The following is a 24,661-nucleotide window of genomic DNA, read 5'->3' on the forward strand; positions in this document are numbered from 1 at the left end:
TTTTTTTTTTCTGAGTATAAAAATTGTGTTGTATTTGTGAGGAATGTACAACAATGATACCAAGAGGAAAGCTTAGATACAAACAAAACTATGTAGAATTTGTCTAAGAGGCTTTGCTATCTGAAAGGTAGTTCTGAACTGCAGGAATCTTCAGCTTGCACTGGTGGGATCTCCAGGCAAAGAATTTCCTAGATTCTACCAGACTTCAAACAGCATTTTTTTTTCTTATATTCTTTCTTTTAACTAGGCTTTGGGGGATATTAGAAAGCATTAGATACCATCCACCCCTACTCTGTGACCTCATGACACCCCATCTCGAGTACTGCATCCAGATCTGGGGCCCCCAGCACAAGAAAGACATAGAGCTGTTGGAGTTGGACCAGAGGAGGGCCAGGAAGATGATCAAGGGGCTCTCCTGTAAAGACAGACTGAGGGAGCTGGCCTTATTGAGCCTGGAGAAGAGAAGGCTCTGGGGAGACCTTATTGCAGCCTTCAAGTACATAAGAGAGCTTATAACAGGAGGGAGGGCTGACACATGTTCTGATAGAGATAGGTCAAAGGGGAATGGCTTTAAACTGAAAGAGGGAAGGTTTAGATTAGATGTTGGGAGGAAATTCTTTACTGAGAGAGTGCTGAGACGCTGGCATAGGTTGCCCAGAGAAGCTGTGATGCCCCATCCCTGCAGGTGTCAAGGCCAGTTTGGATGGGGCTCTGGGCAGCCTGAGCTGGTGAGGGGCAGCCCCTGCCCATCCATGGCAGGGAGGTTGGAACTATATGAGCTTTAAAGTCCCTTCCAACCCAAGCCATTCTGTGAAATTTGCTTTCCTCATTTTTTCCTTTTTTTCCTTTTTATGTATTTCCTTACACTTTTTATGTGTGTTTGTTTTTTTTATTTTATTTTGATGTGAAATCATTTCTGTCTTCAATTGCAGGTTTATTATCGGGTCAAAGGAAGGATAGCCTGTTGCTGTGTTTCATGCTTAAAATGTGCTGAGAGTGTGGCCCTTTGACATGGCAGAGACACAGAATGGCATGGTCGAATCCTACTCTGGGCAATAGTTTTCTTTTGTGTTATTGAATGTTTATAGAAAGTTTTGAAATTTTTGGAGGCAAGATCATGTGCAAATGCAATATTTTATTAAAATATTTAATAAGTGTCTGACCCAAAAGAAGGAACAAAGATGTCTGTCCGCTCTTACTTCTATAAGAAGTAAGTTACTTCTACCTGTAATTATTTCTACAGAACATAAATTACATTTTGCACTGCTTTATTCTGTTTTCAGAGGATAATTACGCTAGAAATTCCAGCCTTCTTTCTCTCTCTCAGAAGCCAGTCAGTCTGTGTCAGTCTGTATATATATATATATGTTTATATATATATAAAAATGAATTGACTACTTTCAGAATATGAGTATAGCTAAAATGGGAAGCCCTTAACCATAAACCATGGTAATTCACTCTGAAAGATGTATTGGAAGCTGGTAATAAAGGATTGGAAATTTATTTCTGTTGAAATCTGATAGCAATTACTCCTAATTTCATACCTGCTATTGTAATGAAGGGAGGAGCCTGTAATTTCTTCTGCAGTCATCTGAGTATTTCTAATGGAATCTTGGTTCGGAGCGGGAACATGGACTTGTTTACAAATGAGGCAAGGCAGGATGCAAAATGGACAGTACTGTTTGCTCTATTTATGAGATGGGAGTCTTTTATGAACTCAATTCTAACATCTTAAAGTAAGGTTCACAGCCCATTGGTCAGGAGGGACAAGTCTTTCATTCTCCAATGTTAAAAACTGATGAACCCAGGATGCTTTTAGTATCATAAGAGCAAATAAGTGTTTCAGAAGTGTTACAACTTATTAATAATCTAATAGTCATGCTTTGGTGTTTTGTTTTTACATTAACATGTAACAAAATTACATTCCCCTGTGTATATTTCCAATAAGTGGATAGCAGTAAGGAAACTGAATTTAAAAATAATAATAATAATTAAAATCATAACTTCTGCTAGAAAAGTGGGTTATTTTGTTTTTCTTTTTTATGTAGCTGTAGTGTACTCAAGGCTTTTCTTTCATGTCTACATATGCAAAACCCAGACCTGCGGAACTGTTCCATGTGGTGAGCAGTCTGCTGAACCCAGACTGTTTTGCCTGAGTAACAGATTTCCATATACCTCATTGCAAGTTTGTTTTTTTATTTATTTAGGCTCTGTTCCTTCAAAGGGGTGTATGACTGCAGACCTTTGTACCTGGCAAAGTGATACCTTATCGACTATGAGGAAAACACAAGGGCAGGTCCCACTGGAGAGCAAGAGCCTTGTTTTGCAGAGGAGATCCTTGTTTGCAGGCAGTTTAATCTTTCATAGTAGCAGCATGTAAACAAGAGGCCACAAAGTAATTTAGGTTTTTAATTGTACCCAACAAGATTCTGGATGTTTAGTACATGCTGTAAGCCACGGTGCGTAATGGAAATTCATATCTGTTTTGATTGGTAAGAGGCTCTAAGAAAACCTTAGGTCAAAACGACTGAAAGAGAGTAGTGTGGACTGTAGCTGGTTGTTGCTTATACAACCTGATTTAAATTAAAAGTGCTAGATCTTTCCACACTGAAAGAGTTTATATCCTCATCAACAGCAGCAGCTTTTGGAGATTACTTGGGCTAACCCCTTTCTCCAAGCAATGCCAGTTGTTTGGCTCATTTTTGAACACCTTGAAAATAGAGAGTCCCCAGGCCTTATGGACCCCTCTTCTACTCTTTAGTTATTTCCTAACAGCTAACCAGAGCTTCCTTTGTGATAGCATATCTCCACTGCATTTCATGCTATCACTGTGTATTTCTGAGAGGATTATTTCTCAATCTTCTCTTTCTTTTTCCATTAGATACTTGAAGGCATCAATATGTCTTCAATATCAGTATGCCTCCAGTAACAATAGGCCTTCAACTCTCCTCTCAGATACCCTCTCTCCCTCAACCTTCTTGTAAGACTGAGGAAGCCCATTTCTTTCAGCCTCTCCTCATACATCACATACAATCTTTCTCGGCTGCCACTAGATTTGGTCTAGTAGGTAACATTTTGTAATGGGAGGACCAAAATTGGAATGAGTGGCACAGCTGACATTTGCATTTGGCCATTTATTACTCTTCAGTCTACATTATTGCACTTAAGCTTAGCTACTTTGACTGAAGGTGGATTTTTGAGTAATTCAATCAAAATCCTCTTATCCATATATGGGAAGGTATCTCAACTGTGCATCTGATTGAAGAGGCTGAGAAATTGTAATGAAAAATATTTCCTGAGAGCATGCTTTATGTTAGTGATATTCTTGATTGAAGAATTACTGCGAATAGATGGTATCGCTCAATACTTCTTGTATCATTGCAAAACAAAGTAGATTTTCCACATTATGCCCCCCTGCCTTTAAGTTTGGAGCAAGAGGCCACTGTAGCAATAACTTCAAAGTCTCAGGGATTGTATATGTGATGTACTTTTAAACTAATTTCTCTTTGTAGTGCACTTGGAGGATCATCTGCCCTTCACATCCCAGCCTTTCCGGGTGGAGGTTGTCTAATCGACTACGTACCCCAAGTATGCCAGTTACTAACAAACAAGGTAAGTTACTGAAGATAACTCAATTTTCCTTTCCCTGATAATAGTGTACTGTACAGCAGTAACACACTGCCGTATTTCCTGGGATCATTTTCCTTCTGCTAGGTAGTAGGGCATGTTTGAGGTGATCTATACAATGAATAACTTCTTGGTAAGAGTTGAGTACCTAAGCAGTGCACTGAATATAATGAATCTTTTAGGTGAATGATCCTAGTGTGGATTTTTTTATTGTGAAATGCTACAGTTCAAAATGTAATGTTATTGTATCATAGAATACTGTATTGTATATCATTTTGCTAGTGAATATGAATGGTTTGCAAATTATTTTTCCAGTCAGAAGATAGCAAAGTGTTCATATCATAATCATTGTATATCCTGAGTGCTCGAGGGAGGATTTGATGATTTTTCCTCTCATCCAAAAGAGCAGAATCAGCTGCCTACTTGGATATTTATGCAGTAATAGTTGTTTAAGGTTGCATAGACTGAAAAGGTTGTGTTCTGGCTAGTGTGCTGTTTAAACAAAAAAGAGAGAGTACAATATTTTGAAAGCTTCTCCATTGTTTAAGTGTATTTTTCAATACAAAGCCTAGGGGTCAAATCTAGGAAACTTCTTATTACGTATTTCCTATTTGTATCTCTATATGGTTTTTACCCTTGTCCAAATGAGGAAAATAATTTTATCTTTTAGAAAAAGTTCCTCAAACTATGTTTCCATAATTAGATTGGAATCTATCTTTACAGTTGTTTTTGTTGTGGTTTTCTGTTAAAATTATTTTTCTTGCTTTTGACCATCTGCATATGCACAGGACTGTTTTTATCCTTTTTTAAACAAAGTCTCTTAAACAAACTTATCATATGTTTTCTTTTTCCCAAAATAACATTTCAGATCCCACACAAAACCTTCAAAATAATTTCAATTTTTTTATAAAACAAAATAAATCTTGATTTACAAATAGGATAGTTTAAGGAGTACAAGACAGTACAGTCATTGCTGAGAGCTAAGAGTTTGTCAAAAACTTTAGGAAAGCATTTGCTGGTCAAGGAATTCTAATATTACTATAGCCAATAAAAATATGCTTCCTATTCTTTCTATCCTCATGTTTGATAAAGAAAAAAAGATTTGGAATTACTATTTTTTATTCTGGAAGGCAAAGAACATGAGGAGTCATGTACTGTATCATACTGTAACTACCCAAAGTAACCAGATGCTCTTTCAGCCTGGCAGCATTTGCACCGTTTCTGTTATGGGTCAAACCCTATTCACAGTATTCTGCTAAATAATCTCATTCAAATCAATAAGAAAACATCTATGATGCAAGGGGGATTTTGCCTTAAGTCTTCCAATTTTAGGATTGTTGGATTTTGCTTGTGTCAGGATGGAAGTCTTTCAAAACATAGAATGCCTCAGTAATTGATACTCTCCACTGAGTAGATGGCTCACTGGGTCAGCATTAAACCACAGAGAAAGTGTGGAGTTGAGAAGATTTTGTTGGAGGTGCAGTTTTCTGAAAACATGCAAGATCCTTTGTTAAATTATATAGATACAGTTATAGATATAGATATATTTTACAACCCAAATTTGATTTTGACTCTTAGCCAGCCATCACATCAGGTAATTACATTTTGCCTATCACCAGTCCCTTCTTAAACTTCAGCAAAGCATGCTTGTGCATTTTTTTTTTTCACTCCTTACTTTGCTTACTGAAACAGCTCTTCAGTACATTGTGAAATATTGAGTTTTACTTAGAAGTGAGTGAAGAGATGTCTTTACAAGATTTTTGCTGTGCTGGAATCCACTACTTGTTTTAAAAGCATTTTAGGTTTCTTTGGTAAAATCATGCAAGCTAACTGTGGGATTCAGATTCAGAACCCTCTAAGTCTTCCTTAACAAGGGATATATGACAGATTAACTTTTGTTTGTTTTTAAAGCTTCTCTTTTTTTTTTTTTTTTTTTTGAGGTACAATATGTTATTCAGGGATACCATAAGAGGAGAGAGTATATCGCAGCCTTCCTGAGTCACTTTGGAACGTAAGTTTTTTTCATGCATTATTTTGTGCAGCATGGGGAAAGTGTTATTTTATTCACATGGTCTTTGGTTCTGTTGCCAATATCCGGATGAAGTCTGGTCATTCCCACAGAATAATGGATGGATAATCTCTCTATGGAATGAGGTTCCAATGAAGTGTCACTCCAGTGTGAGTTGCTGATCTGATTTTACTCTGAAAACAGCTGATTGTGAGAAAAGGACATAAGGAGTGTGCTTGCTGATAAATGAAGAACTGGAGAAAGTCTTTCAATAATAGGCAGTGACTGAAGTGGGACAACGTAAAAGTGGGGTATGGTTCCAAGCCTTTCAGGAGCCAGAAACCACTGCTTGACATAAAGTCATGATTGGAGACCAGCTGCTCCCCCATGAAGCAATACAGGGACTCGTGAGAGAAAGATTTTTTCAGTCATGAATTCCTGCTGTTCAAAGGTCCCATGGCCGAGCACAATTAGACTTTACATTCACAAAGCATCTAATATGGGGTGCTGTAGAGCTGTGAAAGGTAGACATCTCAGTTTTCTACCCAAATTCTGACTTGAGCAAGAGTCCAGGAGCTGATGAGACAGCTAGTACCTGATCAGCAATGCTTTGCCTCCCTGGGAGAAGGGAGCTTATGCTTCTGTGTGGCAATTTAAAAAAATTACATGAATATTAGGGAGCCCTTCAAATTCCCAGTCTCTCAAGTGATAGGAAGTTTGCCTACTAACTGTTTGTTAGTAGGCAACCAAATTTTGTACAGCTATAAGATAGATAACAGTAATTTGAATTTGATATGTGAGTAGACACAGATGAAGACTTAATCTGTGTGAAAAATGATTTTTTGTCTTCTGAGAATTATTTGATCCAAACTACAGAACAGAAATGAACCAGATACATTTGTGACTTTATTTCACTCATGAGATGCTTCAGTAGTCTGATTCTGCTTCAGGCTTTTAGAAAATACCTTTCTCTGCTGGCTGACTTGTAATGTCTACTGAACAAGCATTATGTATTTATTTTTTAATATTGTTATGCTGTGACTTTTGTATATATAAGCTCTTTCTATTTTTCAGATTTAAACCCTTCTCAGCCTGCACAGTTTCAATTTTACCATGTCCATTAACTTAATTTTAATAAATTTTTGTAAACTGATAACACGCAGGAAACCTGCATATGTACAGTTACTGCCAATTTAGTACTACAGATGCATTAAAAGGTCTAATTTCATTTCAGAATATATATTTTATGTATTGGATATAACCTTTCTTTGGATAAGAAACTCCAGGGCCACAGCTTAAATTTAGTTAGAGAATTGTAATTGTTAATAAAGTAAGCATTGGAACCTTCTGAACAAATAAAAAAAGCACCAAACACTGTATTCCTGGATTTACGTATTTCTTGTTCAATGTTAGGATGGATGCTGGCTAAAAATTGTATTAATGTTTTGTTTTTCTTGTTGATAGTGGTGTAGTGGAATATGATGCAGAAGGCTTCACAAAGCTTACTCTGTTGCTGATGTGGAAAGATTTTTGCTTCCTTGTTCACAGTGAGTAACTCTTTGCCTCAGGCACAAGTGTCTATCCTCTTGAAGTTACAAGTTCAAAAGGGAAAAAGTACAATTACAGGAAACAATTTAAAAGTTTTAGCTATTTTTGTCCAGGACTTAATGTATTTTTTTTAATATGTCCATGACGTTTTGAAAACACAAAATCCCACTCATACTTGGAGGAGAGATGATCCACACTGATGGAGTGTGCTGCTTACTTTACAGAACACCAAAAGTTTTTCTGGTAACTTGACTTGAGATTGAGTTCCCATTTGTAACCCCTCTTATCAAAAGTGTCAGTAATGAGGAACAATACTGTGCCTAAGCTGGGGATACCTAAAATCTTATGTAACTGTCAGGAATCAATTAAATGATTATGATAATAATGACAATTCAGTGTAGGGAAAATAAAAGAGAGATAACACAGTGCTGTGTTTAAAAGGCAAACTTTTTTTCATAGAATGAAATTATTCCAGGCAAAATGCCTAACAGTTTTCTGCAGCGTGTAGCTGAATTCTTCATCATTTGAGATCTTTAGATCAAAATGGAATCGCTTTCAAAAAGATGTTTTAACTGAAATTGATAGTAATTGCTTTGTTTAGGAATTAGTAACTATGGCCCCATTACTGTCTTAGATGTTAAACAGAAGTAATTACGAGGTCGAATTCATGGATATTAAAGATATTTTGGTGCGAGGAAATTGTCATCCTTAATCTTTTCATTAATACACTTCTTGTCTTTTTCAAATGATTATAACATAGTCTGAGCAGCTGCAACATTGGTGTTTGTTAACACTTTAGCTTTGCAGTATTTCAGATTACATTGCGTTTGCTTGTGAGCTAGATTTTCACGTGGAAACTATTATGTCTAAAAGAAATCTGAATTTCTCCTAGATTTTTTAAAGCAAGAAGGGAGGATTGTCATTCTACAGATAAATCCTTCTGCTTGTATTATGTTTGAGATCATTAAAATAGATCTCAGTTAACCCTTTCTCTTTATCACCTGAGATTTCTAGGCATTACATAATTCTGTTCAGAAGTAGTCTAGAAAGGGCATTCTTGAAATTAAAACATGTCTCTCGTATTCATACTATATATACATAGGGGAAAACACAAAATAAATCTGAGGTAGTTGGAGAAATTGTCCTTATTACATCTTTGTTTAATTTTCAACTACATGCCGTCACGGCCAGTTGTATTCTGTGAGATGCTGCTTCTTTATGTACAACTTCATGAAGATTTTCTGCCTTTCTTAGACGCTATTCGTCCTGTTCATGCTAACAAGTGCTGTGGATTTGATCTTTGCCTTGGGCTAATATAACTAAATGTTGAAGCAGTTATATTTCAGGGGAATCAAAATTCAAATTTCTTTTAAATAACAGAGTAAGTTTTGACTGTGAAGTAATATTCAGAGTGCTCAATTTAACTGACATGAAAGCTACAATTATAACTGAATAGCTTATCACTATGTATTAACCCTGTGGCCTTAGAAATCATATAGTGGCTTAGCTGTGTAAGCTATTGCATCACTCACTTGCTGAACAATCCGCTGCAAAAACATTTATGTTCCATGTACTGAAGGATATTGCAATGAAAAGCCTGAAACCTGCACTTCATTTCCTGAGTGAAGTAATGTAGACTTTCATCTCTTAACCACTGACATAACTATGTATATTATGGTTGAATATTTAGCAAGCGTCTAATAAAATGTCTGGGAGAGATAACTGTAAGATGACAACTGTTCTACTTTATGTATTTGCTACAGTATGCGGACAAAGCATTCAGAGAAAAATAAATAGGTCAGTGTACAGCAAGAACCGTGGCAAATCGAAAGAAAGAAACCATAGTAAATTTTACTGGCACTTTAGTTTTGGCTAAAGTTTTAGGTTTTGCTAAGGTTGTGAGATGCATAAAGCCTAAAATGAGTTGTGTTTCCTTTGAAAGATAAATACAGATTTTTCAGAAATAACTTAGTTTGCTGCTTTTTGCAATTGCTTTCATTCAAAGTTGCAAACTTGTTTGGAACTAGGAAAGTAAGATACACTTGAAATTATTCAGAGTACTGTTGCTGAGCAAACTTAAAGAAAGGGAGGAGAGAAGCTGGAAAGATAACTCTGGAGTAAAAAAGCTCAGTAATCTTAAAATAATTTCACTTGCTAAAAACCACAGATTTGTGCAGTAATTTCAGAATGGGTATCAAAGTCCATGCCTTAAAACACAGAACTGTCTAATTGCCAACTTAATCATTGGATTTATTTAGCTGCCTAAGTTGTTACATTAGATCAAAGGGCAGTGAAAGGAGCGGTTGTTTTAGTGGTTTACTTCTGAGAATTGATTAAGTGCTTTCAAATATGTGACAGAAGAAATGAACGTTCAGAGAAGTTCATGCATGCACACAGAAAAGGAAATCATTAATCAGGCTTAATGCTTTTGATATTGATACCTGTTTTGAGGAAGGCTCAGAATGAAGCTTTGTAAGTTAATATCAATATACTGCTGATTTCTTTCTCTAGTTTTTTCTAAATCAGCTATGATTTGTTTCTAGAGATGGATGTTTCTTAAGCATATTCCTGCATACATTCAGTGTGTGTATACCATATGTAAATACAAATTACATCTGTGTATAATTAAGAGATCTTATTGCTATGGGCACAAGAGTAGGACTCGAAACCAATTTGTATATAGGCTTTTCAGAGATTAATTTTGATCTTACAAGATTTTTAGGTTGTCAGCGCAAGAGTTGAACAGAAGTTGGGACAATTGCGATAGCAAATGAAACGCTGTCTTAGTGGTTATTTGTTTAAGATGTCTTGAAAAAGATGAGTGTTAAACTAAATAGTTCTTGTTTTGTTGAACAGTATGTTTGGGGTTGAGAATGCTGGCAGCTGTCAGTGTTGGTATCTAAAGTTTGTGTGTGATCTCAGACTGAGTTGAAGTTGGTAGGAACGCTTGCTGCCACTGATCTTAGCTAACTTCAAAGGATTAGAGCTTCTGTGCTGGGTGGTACCAGTGACCTGGCAGGTCCACAGCACTGGTCAAATGAAAGATGGAAGTTTAATTAAGAAGCTTTCATGGCGTGGTAGTACCAACTGGAGTATAATTTTGTACACCTTTTTAGCTCTCTGTGCTGTTCTCCACTGACCTTTACCAGAATTCATCAGAAATGGGCAACATCAGCAAGCATAAGGCATAGAGCATTCACTGGATTATGGGAGGTTGTACCTGTATCAGGCTGCAAACAAATATCCTATTCTGGATTCATTATTTTGGCAGAAGCCATCAATGCCAGCTTCTGATGCATTCCCGTTTGGATGTTACCGTCTGCAGACGTTTGTCAGCAAAGCAATTTGTGCCAGTGCTGTTGAGCTTATGTGGTTTGGATGGTCTGAGCTAAATAATTAGGGTTTCCTCACGTAAACCTCCTTTGGATTTGGATTAACACATCTGTCCACAGCATCAAAAAGTAAGCAGAAATCAGCTTCAGAAGTAAAGACAAAGAGTTTTGGTAGCCATTGTTGTCAGATGAAGCTTGAGTGAGGGAAAAGTAAATGGCAAGGAGCATTAGGAGCTGAGAAGACAAGTTTACAGTACTGTGGAAAGAAAGTACAATTTATTCCAGTAGTGCTCAATGAAAGAGGAGCATATGCCTCCTCACTGTAAGTAAAATTGTGTTGAAGAAGTAACTCATTCTGTTAGTTCTTTTTCCAAGCAGAAATAGCTCCGTAGACTTCAGGTGCTGTTTTAATCACTCCGCTGAATTTAGATAAGTGATAATTTTTGAAGCAGCTGTTGTTTGTAGTTTTAAGATGCTTTGGCCCTGTAAATGAGATTGTCCCACTCTTGGAAAGTCAACAGAACAGAGCTTCATGAGCCCCTTTGTTTATTACCCAGCAGCTGTTGAAATAAGTTAGATTTTGTGTTAGAAAATGACTGGTAAGGAGGTTTGGTAGTCTTAAATGGAAGATGTTTCCTGGATTAAGGTGTTGCTGACCTCTTACTGTTTGCTATTAGGGTTTAGGAAAGCTTATGTGACAAGGCAAAAGTTTTTTCTTTCATCTAAGATCTTTCTGGCTGTTCTTCTTTTTGAAACTGCTTCTGTAGATTCTTACTTAAAAAATCACATGCCTATCACAATTCCAGAGTAACTGAGATAAGAAGGCTTAAGAAATACTTGTTTATCTGAGCAATTTGGAATCTAGAACCTCAGACTGTTTCTTGTAAACATTCCTGCAGATATTTCATTAAAACTTTATGATCAAAACTAGAGGCAGATAGAGTCGTCTGGTTATGTAGGACTTAGAGGTCTTGTTACCTGTAAATGTAAGTATAATAACACTAATGTTAACTGTGAAAGTAGCTAGTGTTTGCTGTTTTGATACAGTGTTTAATGCAGTTGGAATACATGTCTTACTGGCTCCTGTGTGCTGCTCAGGGTATGAATAATCATTTGACCCAGTTTGATAGTTCTGGGGATTTTTTTTTCCAGTTTTATATCATGTAAGACTTGTTCGCATAGCTTTGGAACTGAAAAGAGGATAATCTTTGAGTTACTCCTCTTCACCAATATCAGTGCCTGGCAGTGATCACAAGTAACACATAAAATTCCAAGAAAAGTAATCCTTGGAGGAAATAAAGATCGCATTGGCTCTACTTCTTCATGGAGGTTAGTCTGACTGTGAAAGAGAAGTCTCTTCAAGAGAAGCTATGGGAAAATAAACTGTTGTATGCCCCAGCTGTTTTCTGAGAAAGGGCTGTTAAGGAGAGACGTGATAAGGGCTAACTGTTAAGTAGAATATTTACACTGAATAGCTTCTGTGTGTAATTGAGGTGTTTTGTTTTCCTATACAGTGCTTTTGTTGTATTATTCTCGCTGTTCCATAGATGAAAAAAAGACTGTGAAAACCTAGGGAGAAGAAAAAAAGAGCGAACATGTCAAATAAGAAATGGAAGAACAGAGTGATACACAATAGTTTCAGGAGAGCAAGGTGGCTCAATAAAGATGTCAAGCATAACAAAGTAAATGTTTCAAGAGTCCATCCAGTATGTGAAATTCTGTACCGATCAAAAAAGTCCAAAGTCTGCCAAAATTGCATGTGGATGTCATTTCATTCTGAAATGAGAAACTGGAGATTAACGAAATCCCAGTTATGTAAAACTGCCCGGAAGAAGTCAAAAGCCATTTCCAGTCTTATGCTTGGGAGTAATTTTTTGACTATTCAATAAATGTCTCTCATGAGACCATTTTTTCCTCTGAATCCCAGAACATTTAGTCACTAGCATGTATTTCTTTGAATCTGGTGAATAAAGCATTCTGTGATGTTAACAGTGCAGTGAGGTATATATCGCTGAAGTGAATTCAATGAGAGTTGCAGATCCATTGGAGGGCTGTGGATTGGACAGTATGATGGGAAAGTAGCCTGAGTTCTGCACTTAACTGGGCACAGTTAACTAATTCCAGAACTGCGCTGCAGCATTTGGTAATTTACCTTTTGCTGATCTTTTTTATTTTGCTTTTTTTTTTTCCTAAGGGATGCTACCAACTAGACTTAGTTTGAAATCCTATTGAAAGCTGATAATTTCATTTTTGTTGTTGAGAGTAATCTCCATGCTCCTTTGATTCCATCTTGGGAATTTACTTTTACATGTGCTAAATGACATCCTTGTATTTAGATGTTCATAATGGTGGCAAGTAAACTTGAAAACAGGTGTGTTCTTTCCCTCTTATTCTGTTTTTCTGTGTTCATTTTGTAATCACTGTAAAGTAGATTTAGGTTCGTATTTCCATTCTGTTAAAAAAGTGGAGTGGTCACAGGACAATTCATAAAAGTTGGTAAGACAGCAGCAGACGAGAAATAACTTGTGTGAAATAGCAAAGTATTTCTAAGCCACTTGGGATTGTATCTTTAATTTCTGAGAAACGCATATATTTGACATAACCTCTTACCTGGCAGTGTACTGCTGTAGACATATTTTTCCTGGAATTACAACCATTCAAACAAATCTCTAAGAAAGAGATTTTATAAAAACTTCTTTCTTAATTGCACTGCTCTAAAAAGTGAAATACTGCTTTTCTTGTCTAATAGTCCTATCTGGAGCACTAGTACATGTCTAAGTTTGTGGCAGCCAACTAATAAGGTCTTACAAGAGATGCCTGAGATAGGGAGGTCATATAATCCTATTTCATACGCTCAATTTTGGAAAAAAAGGAATTAAGTCACAAAAAGTTGTTGACAGAGCTGGGTCTTGAGTACAGATTCTTGGTACTTTTTCTTACTCCTAGTCTGTGTCTTGTTTCTATGCTTTCTAGTGTTGTCTCGCATAGCATTCACAGATGAAGATTTTCCTTAAGGTGTGAATTACATGAAAGGGATGAGACACAGCAAGCTGAAAGGTGCTCATGATAGCAAGCAGAAAACCAATAGAGAGGATCAGCATATCATAGGTGCATAGGGATCTTCCCTGGGTTCAACAGTAGACAGTACTGTCAGAAAAAAATAAACAAGGTGAGACCATGGAATTATTAAAGATATAAAATTCCTAGAATTAAGACACAGTTCAGCAAGGATTTACCCTGACTCGCAGGATAGCCTTGCTGGTCACAAATGAAAATGAAATAAATCAGTTTCCTTTCAAATCCCAGGCAGCATTATAAACAGGAAAAAAAACTTACCTTCAAATCTTGTAAGAGTCAAAATGTCAGTGGGAAAAGCTGATGTTTTTAAACAGCTGCTTTTCAGCTCCTTGAGAAGTCTTCATGTCCAGTTGGAAAGTAATGTAGAATTTCTTAGCATTTAGCAGTGCAACTCTGCTGTGAAAGCAGAGAAGTTTTCACATTTTCTCCAACAGTAGCATGCTATGGTCATCAGCCTGGAACAGGAGGAAAAAGGGCCAAGGAAGGCACAGATTGTAGTTGCTAACAGAGTAAAAAGCAACTGTATTTAAAATATAATATTTATGCAATTCACATAGAGAAGAGGCAGCTTTTAGTAGCATCAATTTCATCACCACTTGGAGAAGTTACTATAGAAACTGTTACAGAAGAAACAATAAAAGGAAATAAAAACGGAAGGGGAGGAATGAAGATCTTTGAGAATTTGAAATAAAAATGAAATGAAATGGATGTCACTAGCTGAAGCTAGTGAGGTAAAAATAAAAAGCCTTTGTTTTAATTAAAATAATCATGGTTACAGGAATTAGAGAGGGAAAAGATCTGTGAGGCCAGTGTCGTTTCTTTGAGCTTAGTGTAGGATTGTGAGATATTCCATGGGATATTTTTGGTGGGTAGCCCAGTCTTGCTGTAAAAATCCAGGAATATGATTCAGTTGATTTGAGAGATGACACTCAAAGTTACATTGCTTTTTCATGATCTAAATATGTAAGTGAAAACTGCTTGAAGGATCTCTTGCTTTGATCTGTGACTTAGTTCCTCTGTAAGACTAAACAGAGCATTCGATGGTCTTGTCTGCAGCACATTGTAGCTTAAGGGATTTAAACAACTGGCAGTCGTGTTTGGTTTCTTTTTAGATACTGTTTTTGAATGAAGTGTGGAGTGCTTAAAAAACAGCTACTGTTTATTACAGAGATATGGATTACTTTTACAAATGTATCATCTGTCTATATCAAAAGAAAGTAGAAAAAGTAGTAATTACAAAAAAAATCTGGTTGCCATTGGGGCCTCATCTGTATTGTAGTTCTCATTGCCATGAGAGATGCAGCAAACACGAGACAGTCCTCTTTAGTTAAGAACAGGTTACGTTTTTATTTAGAAAAATTAAATGATACATTTACTCCAGCCTCATAGAAATCCACAAAATAAATCCACTCTCTATAACGTGTCAGAAGTGTTTAATCCATCAGAAGTTATTGTCTCCATTATTCTGAAAGATTCAAGGGCTATCTAAGAGCATTGAAGTTAAAAATAATCATTTCTGTGTTTTAGACTCTGAAAGTGTTCATTTCTGTTAAAGATGTCATATTATTATATACCATTAGGGGATGGGACATACTCTTGGTGTATTTCCTAAAAAGAATCACCAATTCTTATTTCAAATCTAGGCCAAACTGAATAGAACTGAAAGTCTTTCCTGTCCAATTTAAAGAAAGAAAGAAGAAAAAAACAAAAAAAGAAAAGAAAGAAAATTTTTTTATGGATTCCCTAATGTCACAATGAGTATCACCAAAGTTACTACCAGCACTTTACAGTAACGATCTTGTGTGATAGAGCTAACGCATTAAAACAGTTCTAAAGAAAAGATTCCTCAGCATTTTTCCCCCTTTTTTAACCAGGCTGAATTCTTCCTTATAACTGTCTAACAACAGTATCTTCTAAGCATCTCACTGTGATCCTAACTTCCTTCCAATTCTTGAATACTATGCTGTCTGATAAAGGTCAGGAAGATTTTGTGGAGTTATGAGGATCGATCATTATTCAAATGCTGTTAACTGGGCTGGCTTCTCAGAGAGCTGTATTGTTGCCAGATCCATTTCCCAGTACAAATCAAGGAGCTGTGAATGTTATGTACTCAGTGAAATTGTCATAATCCCCAGTGTTGCCCTTTTTCCATTACCAAAAACAACAGTCGCATTCCAGTATTTATCTTTTGTTGCTTACTGCAGTGCATTCAGTTAATATATAACTGATGCAGTTAAAAAAAAAAACACATTGTCATCTCTCTTTTTTCCTAATGCTTGCATATTTTGAAGCATTTTGCATAGAAGTAATCTGTTATACAAGTGTTCAGTTTGCTGATGATACGGATATTTCACATAGCAATGGCAGACTTAATTGTTTTCAAAACAATTGAACAGCTGTGATATCAACCACACCCCAAGTGCCATAAGTGTCTCAGCTGAAATTCCATAACAGCTTTTCATTTTACATTTGGAATTTTGAGAGGTTGATTTCAGAAGAGCATCTTCCTGCAAAGAACCTGCTTTTCTCCAGCAAGGATGTCACAGCCCTAATGTCTTTAACAAAACACAACTTGCATGACTCCGCTCTGTTGACCTAAAATTCCACACTCATTGCATTGATATGTTATTTGTCATCCTTACTCTCATTCTTGCAAGACTCTGTCATTGGACACCAGATCAGGATAGCTGTGGTATTTTGTAATTCTCTGTGTGTTTTAAGCCAAATTGAGCCTTTTGGTTTTTGCCAGTAGAATGTAGGCTAAAGACCTTCAGCACAAAAGTATCGAGGAAACATTCAGTAGGCAAAACCGCCTTAAAGAGATTTGTGCTATGCCACTGCAGTCCCCAAAATGCTTGTCACTCACGGAACCTATTCAGATTGTTCTGTAGTTACAGTGACCAATATGATTCCCATAAGGCTTTCTGCACTGGAATTTCTCTGTAAAAAAAAGTAATTTCTCTTGAAGTTAGATGAAAGTTTTTCTCCCACCATACAGGCTGTCTGGATCAGCTTTCCCATGGGAGAAGCCATGTCAGAAAATGTACCAGAGAAAATGTTTTTAAAGTATGTGGTTTTAAAATTATGTGGTAAAGAGCATTATGTAACGTGGTATCTGTGTTACCATTGTAGATTCATGTGACTCTTGCCCACTTTAAGACATCCTGAAAACTGGAGAGGTCTGAGTTCGAGGAACCTTGTGGTTTGAGGCAATTCCTTCAGATCCCCACGTTCTTCCTCCCAGCATTATGGGCTGAGCTGCAAGGAAATGTCCAAGCTAGCTGTAGCAGAGAGGATGTGAAATTCAGTGAACCAAAAAAAGAACAAGAAAAATGATTATGAATATGTACTAAGAAGAGACAATTCTGGAGCCTGGGATATGTATTTCCTGTTTCCATGAATGATTTCATCAGAAATACTTGAATGCAGAGGCAGTCCCTAGCCTAGTTGGATGATAAGCAAGGAGTGAGTCAGGGAACTTCAGGAAGAGAACGAATAGTATCAGGCTACGATTGTGCAGTGTTCTCTGGAGGTTTGGTTCTAGCACATCCTTCCTGTGCTCTTCTTTTTTCTGGTCACATCATTCAGAACTTTTTACATGTCCGTGGTTTTTGCATGTAGTGGTTTATTCTGATACTCAAATTCAGAAAGAGCTGCATTTGACTGTGTAGAATATTATTGTCACTAGGTTTCAGAAGAGTTGGGCCCCACGTTCTGGCTCTCAGCAGTCAATAGGCAGACCAACCATCCTGTCTTTGCTCCTTTATTACCTATCTGGACTCGTTAAATAGCCTCACTGCTCATGAAGGTGCTGTGAAGAAATTTTGTTAATATTTTACATAACTGTCATCATATCTTACAGTGATTAGATGGTCACATGAGGAGAAAAGTACATATTTAATCAGAGCAAGGCTTCACTGTTACGCAGTTTATAAATGCAGGAGGGTAAAACCTGTCAGGGAAGATGGAAGAGAATTGTGTCTCATGGGTGAATTCTGGCCAGCCGAGGAACAGAATTTGAAAGAATGCTTTGTTATCCTCTATTTGAAGGTTGCCTCATAAAGCAAATCTAAATTGAATTAAGTATACACAGGCAGTGAAGTGTTGTAGAAGTAGAAAGCTCCGGATCAGCCAACATTTATGATGTGGAACGAATTACAGGTGCAATAAACTGCAGCACATTCAAGCAGCCAGAAGGTTAATGAGATAACCACTACAACATCATCTAAATATTAAAACAGTACGTCATGTTCAGTCAGCAAATGTTGACTTCTGTGAAAACAGACTTCTGGATTTACCCATTGTCTTACAAAGGTTTGATAAACTGCTTCTGTAGAGGAGGAAAACATTACGTGGAAAAATTTCTGTAGACGTTGCCATCTAAATACTTCAAAATGTTTGTATGGTCAGCATGCACTTCAAGCATGGGATTGTTTTTCCTTCTGTTCTCCCCAGTACATAAAGAGAGGGAGGGGAGCACTGTGGTAAAGCTGCCTTTCTTTTTTCCTGAACATTTTTACTTCAGGAACCCCACAGCAGCACTGCAGTGCGCTTTTGCCAAGACATCCCTTCCAAATTTCATGTGTCGTTTAAAAAGCTGTAAAATGAGATGCTGAAAACATTACTTTAGAATTAATAAGTCTGTCTTAATTGACTCTGTAGTTGTTGACATAAGCTTAGCTTACCAAACTTGGAAACCTGTTCCAGATCTCAATATGATTACTCTTTAAGATCATGAACAATTAAACCTTACTGCTTCATTGTTCTTTAGCCATTCATGCATTGGGATTTTGGCTTGAAGATAACTGTGTTTTGAGTGCATGTATGCATTAAATTTTAAGACAAGAAAAGCAAATTTCTCTCAGTTCTCAGTAGTTTCTCCTGCTTCAAAAAGAGAGCAACTTCAACTATTTATAAACTGTAATTAAGTTTCTTTACAACATGACTCATTCTCAACAAGCAAATCCTTGTTCTTTTGCTTTCTTATGAACTGTGTGGGAAAATTAGAGTTCAATCACTGAAGAATTTACTCAATGCTTAATTACCCCAAACAGCCCTCCAAGTTCTGCCTCATGTAGAGCTTTCATAAAGATGTGATTTTCCCTGCAATGTGGATCTCTAAAAGTTGACTTTTAAAAAATAGTCTGTAAATTTTTACAAAGAAGAAAGCAGTATTTTGCTGTAGTATTGCCTTCTTTCTCAGTCTGCTTGTTCCTTTGATCTCTTCTCATGTTAATAATGCGATGCTTAGGAAAGCTAAAGTAAGAAATCATTATGATTAAATTACTTAGAGCATGAAACTGAATTAGAAAGCTTTACTTTCCTGAATGAGCTAATGGTTTAAATTTTCCAAAGGAAATGTTTCTATTTCTGTGGGAGAAGGGGTAAATGGGACTTCCTCTGACATAATTTTCACTTTAAAACTGAGTTTGGCAGCAAGATTTTTACCTTCATAACCAAATATTAATGCTTAACTGCACGACTTGTGTAAGCTTGCTAGCTGAAGTGACTCACTTACGTAGATGAAGTTATTTTTAGAGAGATAATTTGCAATGTTTAGAAGAGAGAAAAAGAGAGAGAGAGAGAGTCCTACTAAGAGCTCGATCCCTCATTATAGTTTACAGAGCTCGTGAACCCAGCATCTAAGCAAAAGATGACTAAGCAAAGGGTCTATTGGTACTTTCAGGAATTTACAGACATGAGTCATCTGCTTATTTTCTGCAGATATATCACCAGGATGCTTTGTGAGTCAGCTGTTATTTGGAAATAGTACTTGTGTTCAACATGAATACATTTTTGTAGTTCTTAAGTAACTGCCATGTCAAACCAAAGCATGTTTTTATAGTTTTTGTCACTTGGGTGTGGATTTACAAAAGTAGTGTGATGTTTTTAACTGTGATGCGTTTTTCAGGATGAAATCTAAAGGCTGTGTGAGATGTAACTGATCATTCTCACCTTTGCCATGTTAAGTATCACATGGAGACAGGTCTTATTTTGTATTAGTGCATAGGTTTGGAGCCAGATTGTATGCATGACCAAATTAAAAGAAACATTTACATTATCAGCGTGTGCCACCTCGTAAAGATGTCATTGCAACTATGAGCAGAATTTCACCTTTCATCTTCACAGCACCTTACTAGTGTTGATTGTTAGTGGCATTTGCTTATTTTTCACATGTACTATAGCAACACTAAATCCAAGCATTTTGTACACTTGCAATGTCAGTGGTCTTGCATCCACCGTGCCGGAATTAAGCTCTTGCCTTTATTTCCTACTGCTGAAATAATAGCTGGTTACCTTGACATACGTGTAGTACTTTACAACTCAAGGCTATTTCCTGTTTACTTGTCTCTTAGGTGTGGTTGCGTTCCAGAATTAGGGGCAGGGTTGTTTTGTTTTTTTTTTACTTTGGTTGGACTCAGCTCACACCTTGTATTAAAGAACTACTTGGGGCAGAAGAAATGGGTGTTTGACAATTTTAGGTGAATAGCAGTGGAAGCAGTCAAATCAAAGGCAGATCAAATTGTTCAAAACTCTGCTTGCAGTCCACTTTAATACTGCTATTAGCATGATGTGGGATGTGAAGTTTTAATTCTAAATTGATTATATGATCATAGAATCATTAGGGTTGGAAAAGACCACTATGATCATCTAGTCCAACCATCAACCCGCTGTCCAACTGTTGACCCATCACATCAATTCATGTAACTGTTTATAATGTGAATGATTCCTGGAAATTCCTATACAGCTTTCGGTTAATAGAAGAAGAAATTCTTTTCTTCCATATTTTGGTGATACCTTTGTTGGATTTATACTCATTTATAAAATTGAAAAGCTTCTAATAAATGGAATTTTCTCTGTTATGGTAGCAATGTCTTGATTATGCATTTAAACAGTGTTTCTAGTGCTAGATGCTTTCTCTGAAGTGCAAACCTTCTATTTTAACTATCAGGTACAAAAATGCTGCTGTTTGCACCCTTCAGATAGACAAAGGTTTTCTAAGGAAAGGTAACAAAGTCAGAAATTCTCAAGTAAAAAAAGTTAAATGGAAGGACTAAATTACCCTTTGTGTGTGCTACTAAACATTGTTATTCTTTTCACACAGTGACAAAACACAAGCATATGGAGTGGTTTTCCTTTGAGGAGTTGGTGCTTGAGAAGGAAAAGGTGCACTAGAGGAACAGAGTTGAAACAGTGAGAGCTGTAGGAGTATATTTGTCATGTTAAAGCAGAGAGCTTTGCCTCCTATTCCTTTCTGTGGTGAAGTCCTTGAGATTCTGAGACACGCACTTCCCATCTGTGAGGGGAGGAGAGAGCTTGCTTACTGGTAGACAGCCTCAATATGCCAGTGTTTTTCAGGGATATTACTGAATAATCATGTTACAAAGAGGAATTTGACAGAGTAATCTTGGAGCCTAACCTTTATTACATCAGTGATCTGCCCTTAAATTAGCAGAACTCTGCCCGTGTCATTACTGTTTAAATATCTGCTGGAAGCTGCTGTGTGAGCTGAGTCACCGGGGCTTGGGGAGTTGTCACGTGTAGCTCAGGCACCGGGTCACAAACAGTGTGATCGTAAGTGATTTGTTTTATTTTGAGTCTGCAGCTGGAATATCACATCCAGTTTCGTGTACTTTGTTACTGTGAACTCATTTACTTGTAGAGCTTGGGGAGTAACTTAGGGGAAAGGGAGCTGTGGTTTGGCTGATGCGCATCCAAATATTCAGACGTGGTTAGAAAAAATGAAGGAACTAGCAGGATGATAGAGGGGAACTTAAAAGAAGGAAATCTTTCTTACGCTGATCTCAGTCCATGAACAGTGATCTCAAAGGAAGTGCTAGAATCTCTGTTCCATGAAGCATTTTGAAAGTAGAAAATGATGTATTACCGAGTGCACTGGAGGGGAGATCCTGTGCTGCCTGTGAGTGTGTTCAGGCCTGTCATGTTCCTTTTTCTTTCTTAAAATTCTGTTTGTAGTGATTCTGCTCTTTGTTTTGGTTCCTATTTCGGCTATTGCAGCCTTTTTAGTAACTTGGGGTTTTTTTTCCTTCTCTTTAAGAACTACAAAGTGACAAATAGGCCAAACATGGAAACCAAGTTTGTTTGAATGAATTAAAATCTTAACTAATTTATTTCACTCATTGCGGTGCCAAATAGGAAAAACATCTGAAAATTTACATGGAACTGCTGCACAATTGGAGTATTTTTTCAACTTGGTGATTTCCAGAATTGCAGTTTGGAGGATAACAGAGAGTATAATCATAGCTACTTTCTAAATGAAGTCTACAACTTCAAAAATACGCATTTACCTGTTAATTTTTGTGTTAGATTAGAATGCAAATGTACAGGAGTGTTGATAATTCCACATTTCTAAAGCCTTCTGAAATTAAATGTAGACCAAAAAATCTTAAGATAAATGCAGCAATGAAAAAGCTAAGCTAAAAAATAGTTTCAGACCACGTTATTAAACTGTTGCAAACCATTTTATTGTTCTGCCAGAGGAAGAGGATCATGAGGTGGTGATAAGCAAAGGGAACTAAAAGGTTCTGATTTTTATTTTTAGTGAGATATTTTTGGTATTAATGACTTTGCAGTGTGTTTTTGGTTTTGTGGGGTTTTTTTTGTCTAACAGATGACTGAACATTGAGGTCTGTTTTAACTCATGACTGAATCTTTCTGCATCCTTTGTCAAATCATTTAACCACTTGAAGTCTCAGGCAGATAATTAACATGGAAATGCACTGACTAACCAATTTTAAAGTATATTTTATGTGAAAATGTATCGGTAAACAATATAAGGAAATCATAATTTATAAGAATTACAGAAGTGTATGTTTGAAGCAGTAATCACTTTGTCCTTTTCTATCACCTGTCATCTGCGTTCCCTGTAAAACAACAAAAGAGTAACACAATGTATATATTTTTATGACCCTCCTTTATTTTTTTAATTCCAGTTGACCTACCCCTGTACTTTCCTCGAGACCAGCCAACCCTAACCTTTCAGTCCGTCTACCACTTCACTAACAGTGGGCAGCTGTACTCCCAGGCCCAGAAGAACTACCCGTACAGCCCACGCTGGGATGGCAACGAAATGGCCAAGAGAGCAAAGTAAGTCAGCTTGCTGTTTTGTTACATGGTCTTCTGGCTGCGGGGTGACCTCATTGCAGCCTATCAATACCTGAAGGGAACCTACACCCAGGAGGGGAGTAAACTCTTCAAAAGGGCTGGCAACAGCAGGACTAGGGGAAATGGTTTTAAGTTGAAGGAGGGAAGATTTAGGTTGGATGTTAGGGGGAAGTTCTTTACTAGGAGAGTGGTTAGGCCCTGGAACGGGCTGCCCAGGGAGGTTGTGGATGCCCCGTCCTTGGACGTGTTTAAGGCCAGGTTGGACGGGGTCCTGGGCAACCTGATCTGAATGTGTATGTTTGGTGGCCCTGCTAGGCAGGGGGGTTGGAACTACATGATCCTTGGGGTCCCTTCCAACCCGGGTGATTCTGTGATTCTGGTGATGGAAATTTCACAGGTGTAACTGTATGTCTCCATCATTCTGCAAGCTAAAGCTGTTTTTGTTCTAGTGTACTCCTAGTATTCCCTTATATGAGTCCAGACAGATACCTTATTAATCATGCTTATAACACGAGTGCCAGAGGACTGATCAAAACAAGACTCTTCTGCTAGGCACTATAGAGACACAGAGTAGTGACAATCTCTGCTCCAAAGAGCTTCCAATCCACATAGACAAGATAGCCCGCAGCAGGAGTAATCTGCATGATAGCAGTCAGTCAAGGTAGTGCCTTGTGTTGGTGTATGGGGGGACCCTGGAGGGGGAGCATGTGAGATGGAAAGAGGGAGGAAGAAAAACCTGAAAGATGTGCTCTTATAAAAAGGCACAGAAGCAGATAGAGCAAACCAGTAATCCAGCATAGTAGACAGTCCTGCCGGAACTTGAGAAAGTTATCTGAAAGTCTGAAGACCTTTTTTTTTGTTTCTTTGTTTTTACTTTTCTGCTTTCCATCTGCAGTTTTTTGACAGGCCATAATTTCAGCATGGGTAAATCCCACTTTGGTCCTAATAATCCCTTGTAGTTTAAGGTGACAGGGCAGCGTCTCCAGAGTGATTCTGTTTTAAGGATAAGTTTGTGTGGGCAGCAGTGCTCCTTTTGCATGCTATGTGTTATTTCTGTCTTCTAAAGAAGCTGAAGAGATTCCACCTGGATGGAGCAATATCAGTAGTGGCCTTACTGCTGAATTTAGGGTTTACAAAACAAAAAAATAAAACAACGGTGACAAATTTAAGCAGGCTGATCATCAGTTGTCAGCACAGAAGTCCTCAAAGTGTATAAATAATAAGGCATATCGGAGTTAATGTTTTGACTGACAATCAGAAGATTAAATTAAATTAGCAAAGATGCATCAATAAGAGTCAAATGAAAATAGTTCAAGCTGAGTAAATCAGATGAATGGCATGGTCAGAGACTGATTGTAATTTGGAAATGATGGAAGCAAATAACAAATGACTGAAGCATTTGCAGATTTTGTAATTTTAATTGTATGGAGAACATCAAGTGACATTCGATTTTGGATTTTGATGCACTGCAGTAGAAATTTTTGAGTTTGATAGTAATTGGTTTTAATACCGTATTGTCAAGGAGAGCCATTTCTTGATCAAGTGTGATTTGTTTTTGTGGACTTATTGTTTCTTCCTTTTTTTTTTTTTTTTTTGCCTAGCAGAACATTATGTGTATTTGGTTTTGAAGGAAAAGAAACAGTAACTGGAAGCATCAGTGTGGCTTGTTTTTATACTGCAGAAATGCTTGATTGTATAGTCAAAAAAATGCACTTATTTTGCATCTGGAAGCTTACAAGTATCTATGTTCTGTCTGCTAAGTGCATTCATTTATGAGTGGGTGTGTACAAATGGACTTCTCTGCCCTGCACTTGAAATTTAGAAGCACTATAACAGTACTTTTAGAAGCACTAAATGTGTACACTTACTATCACATGTACATTTTTTGAGGTTATTCGCTCTTACGTTTGAGCCTTTCCATTTAAGCTTTGTACTGGGTACA

General features: G+C 37.1%; 1 protein-coding gene across 2 annotated transcripts in view; it reads left to right on the top strand.

Annotated features, from left to right (window-relative positions):
* The window catches only part of BABAM2 (BRISC and BRCA1 A complex member 2), a 158,749-nt gene that overhangs the window by 114,138 nt on the left and 19,950 nt on the right, over positions 1-24,661 (top strand). For both annotated transcript variants that reach the window (XM_048936025.1, XM_048936024.1), the window contains exons 8-11: positions 3,513-3,612; positions 5,568-5,638; positions 7,100-7,182; positions 22,548-22,701. In XM_048936025.1, the coding sequence (XP_048791982.1) occupies positions 3,513-3,612; positions 5,568-5,638; positions 7,100-7,182; positions 22,548-22,701 (408 nt within the window). The remainder of the gene's footprint in view (positions 1-3,512; positions 3,613-5,567; positions 5,639-7,099; positions 7,183-22,547; positions 22,702-24,661) is intronic.

The sequence above is a fragment of the Lagopus muta genome, chromosome 2 (assembly GCF_023343835.1).
Source record: "Lagopus muta isolate bLagMut1 chromosome 2, bLagMut1 primary, whole genome shotgun sequence".
In the NCBI taxonomy this organism is placed as follows: Eukaryota; Metazoa; Chordata; class Aves; order Galliformes; family Phasianidae; genus Lagopus; species Lagopus muta.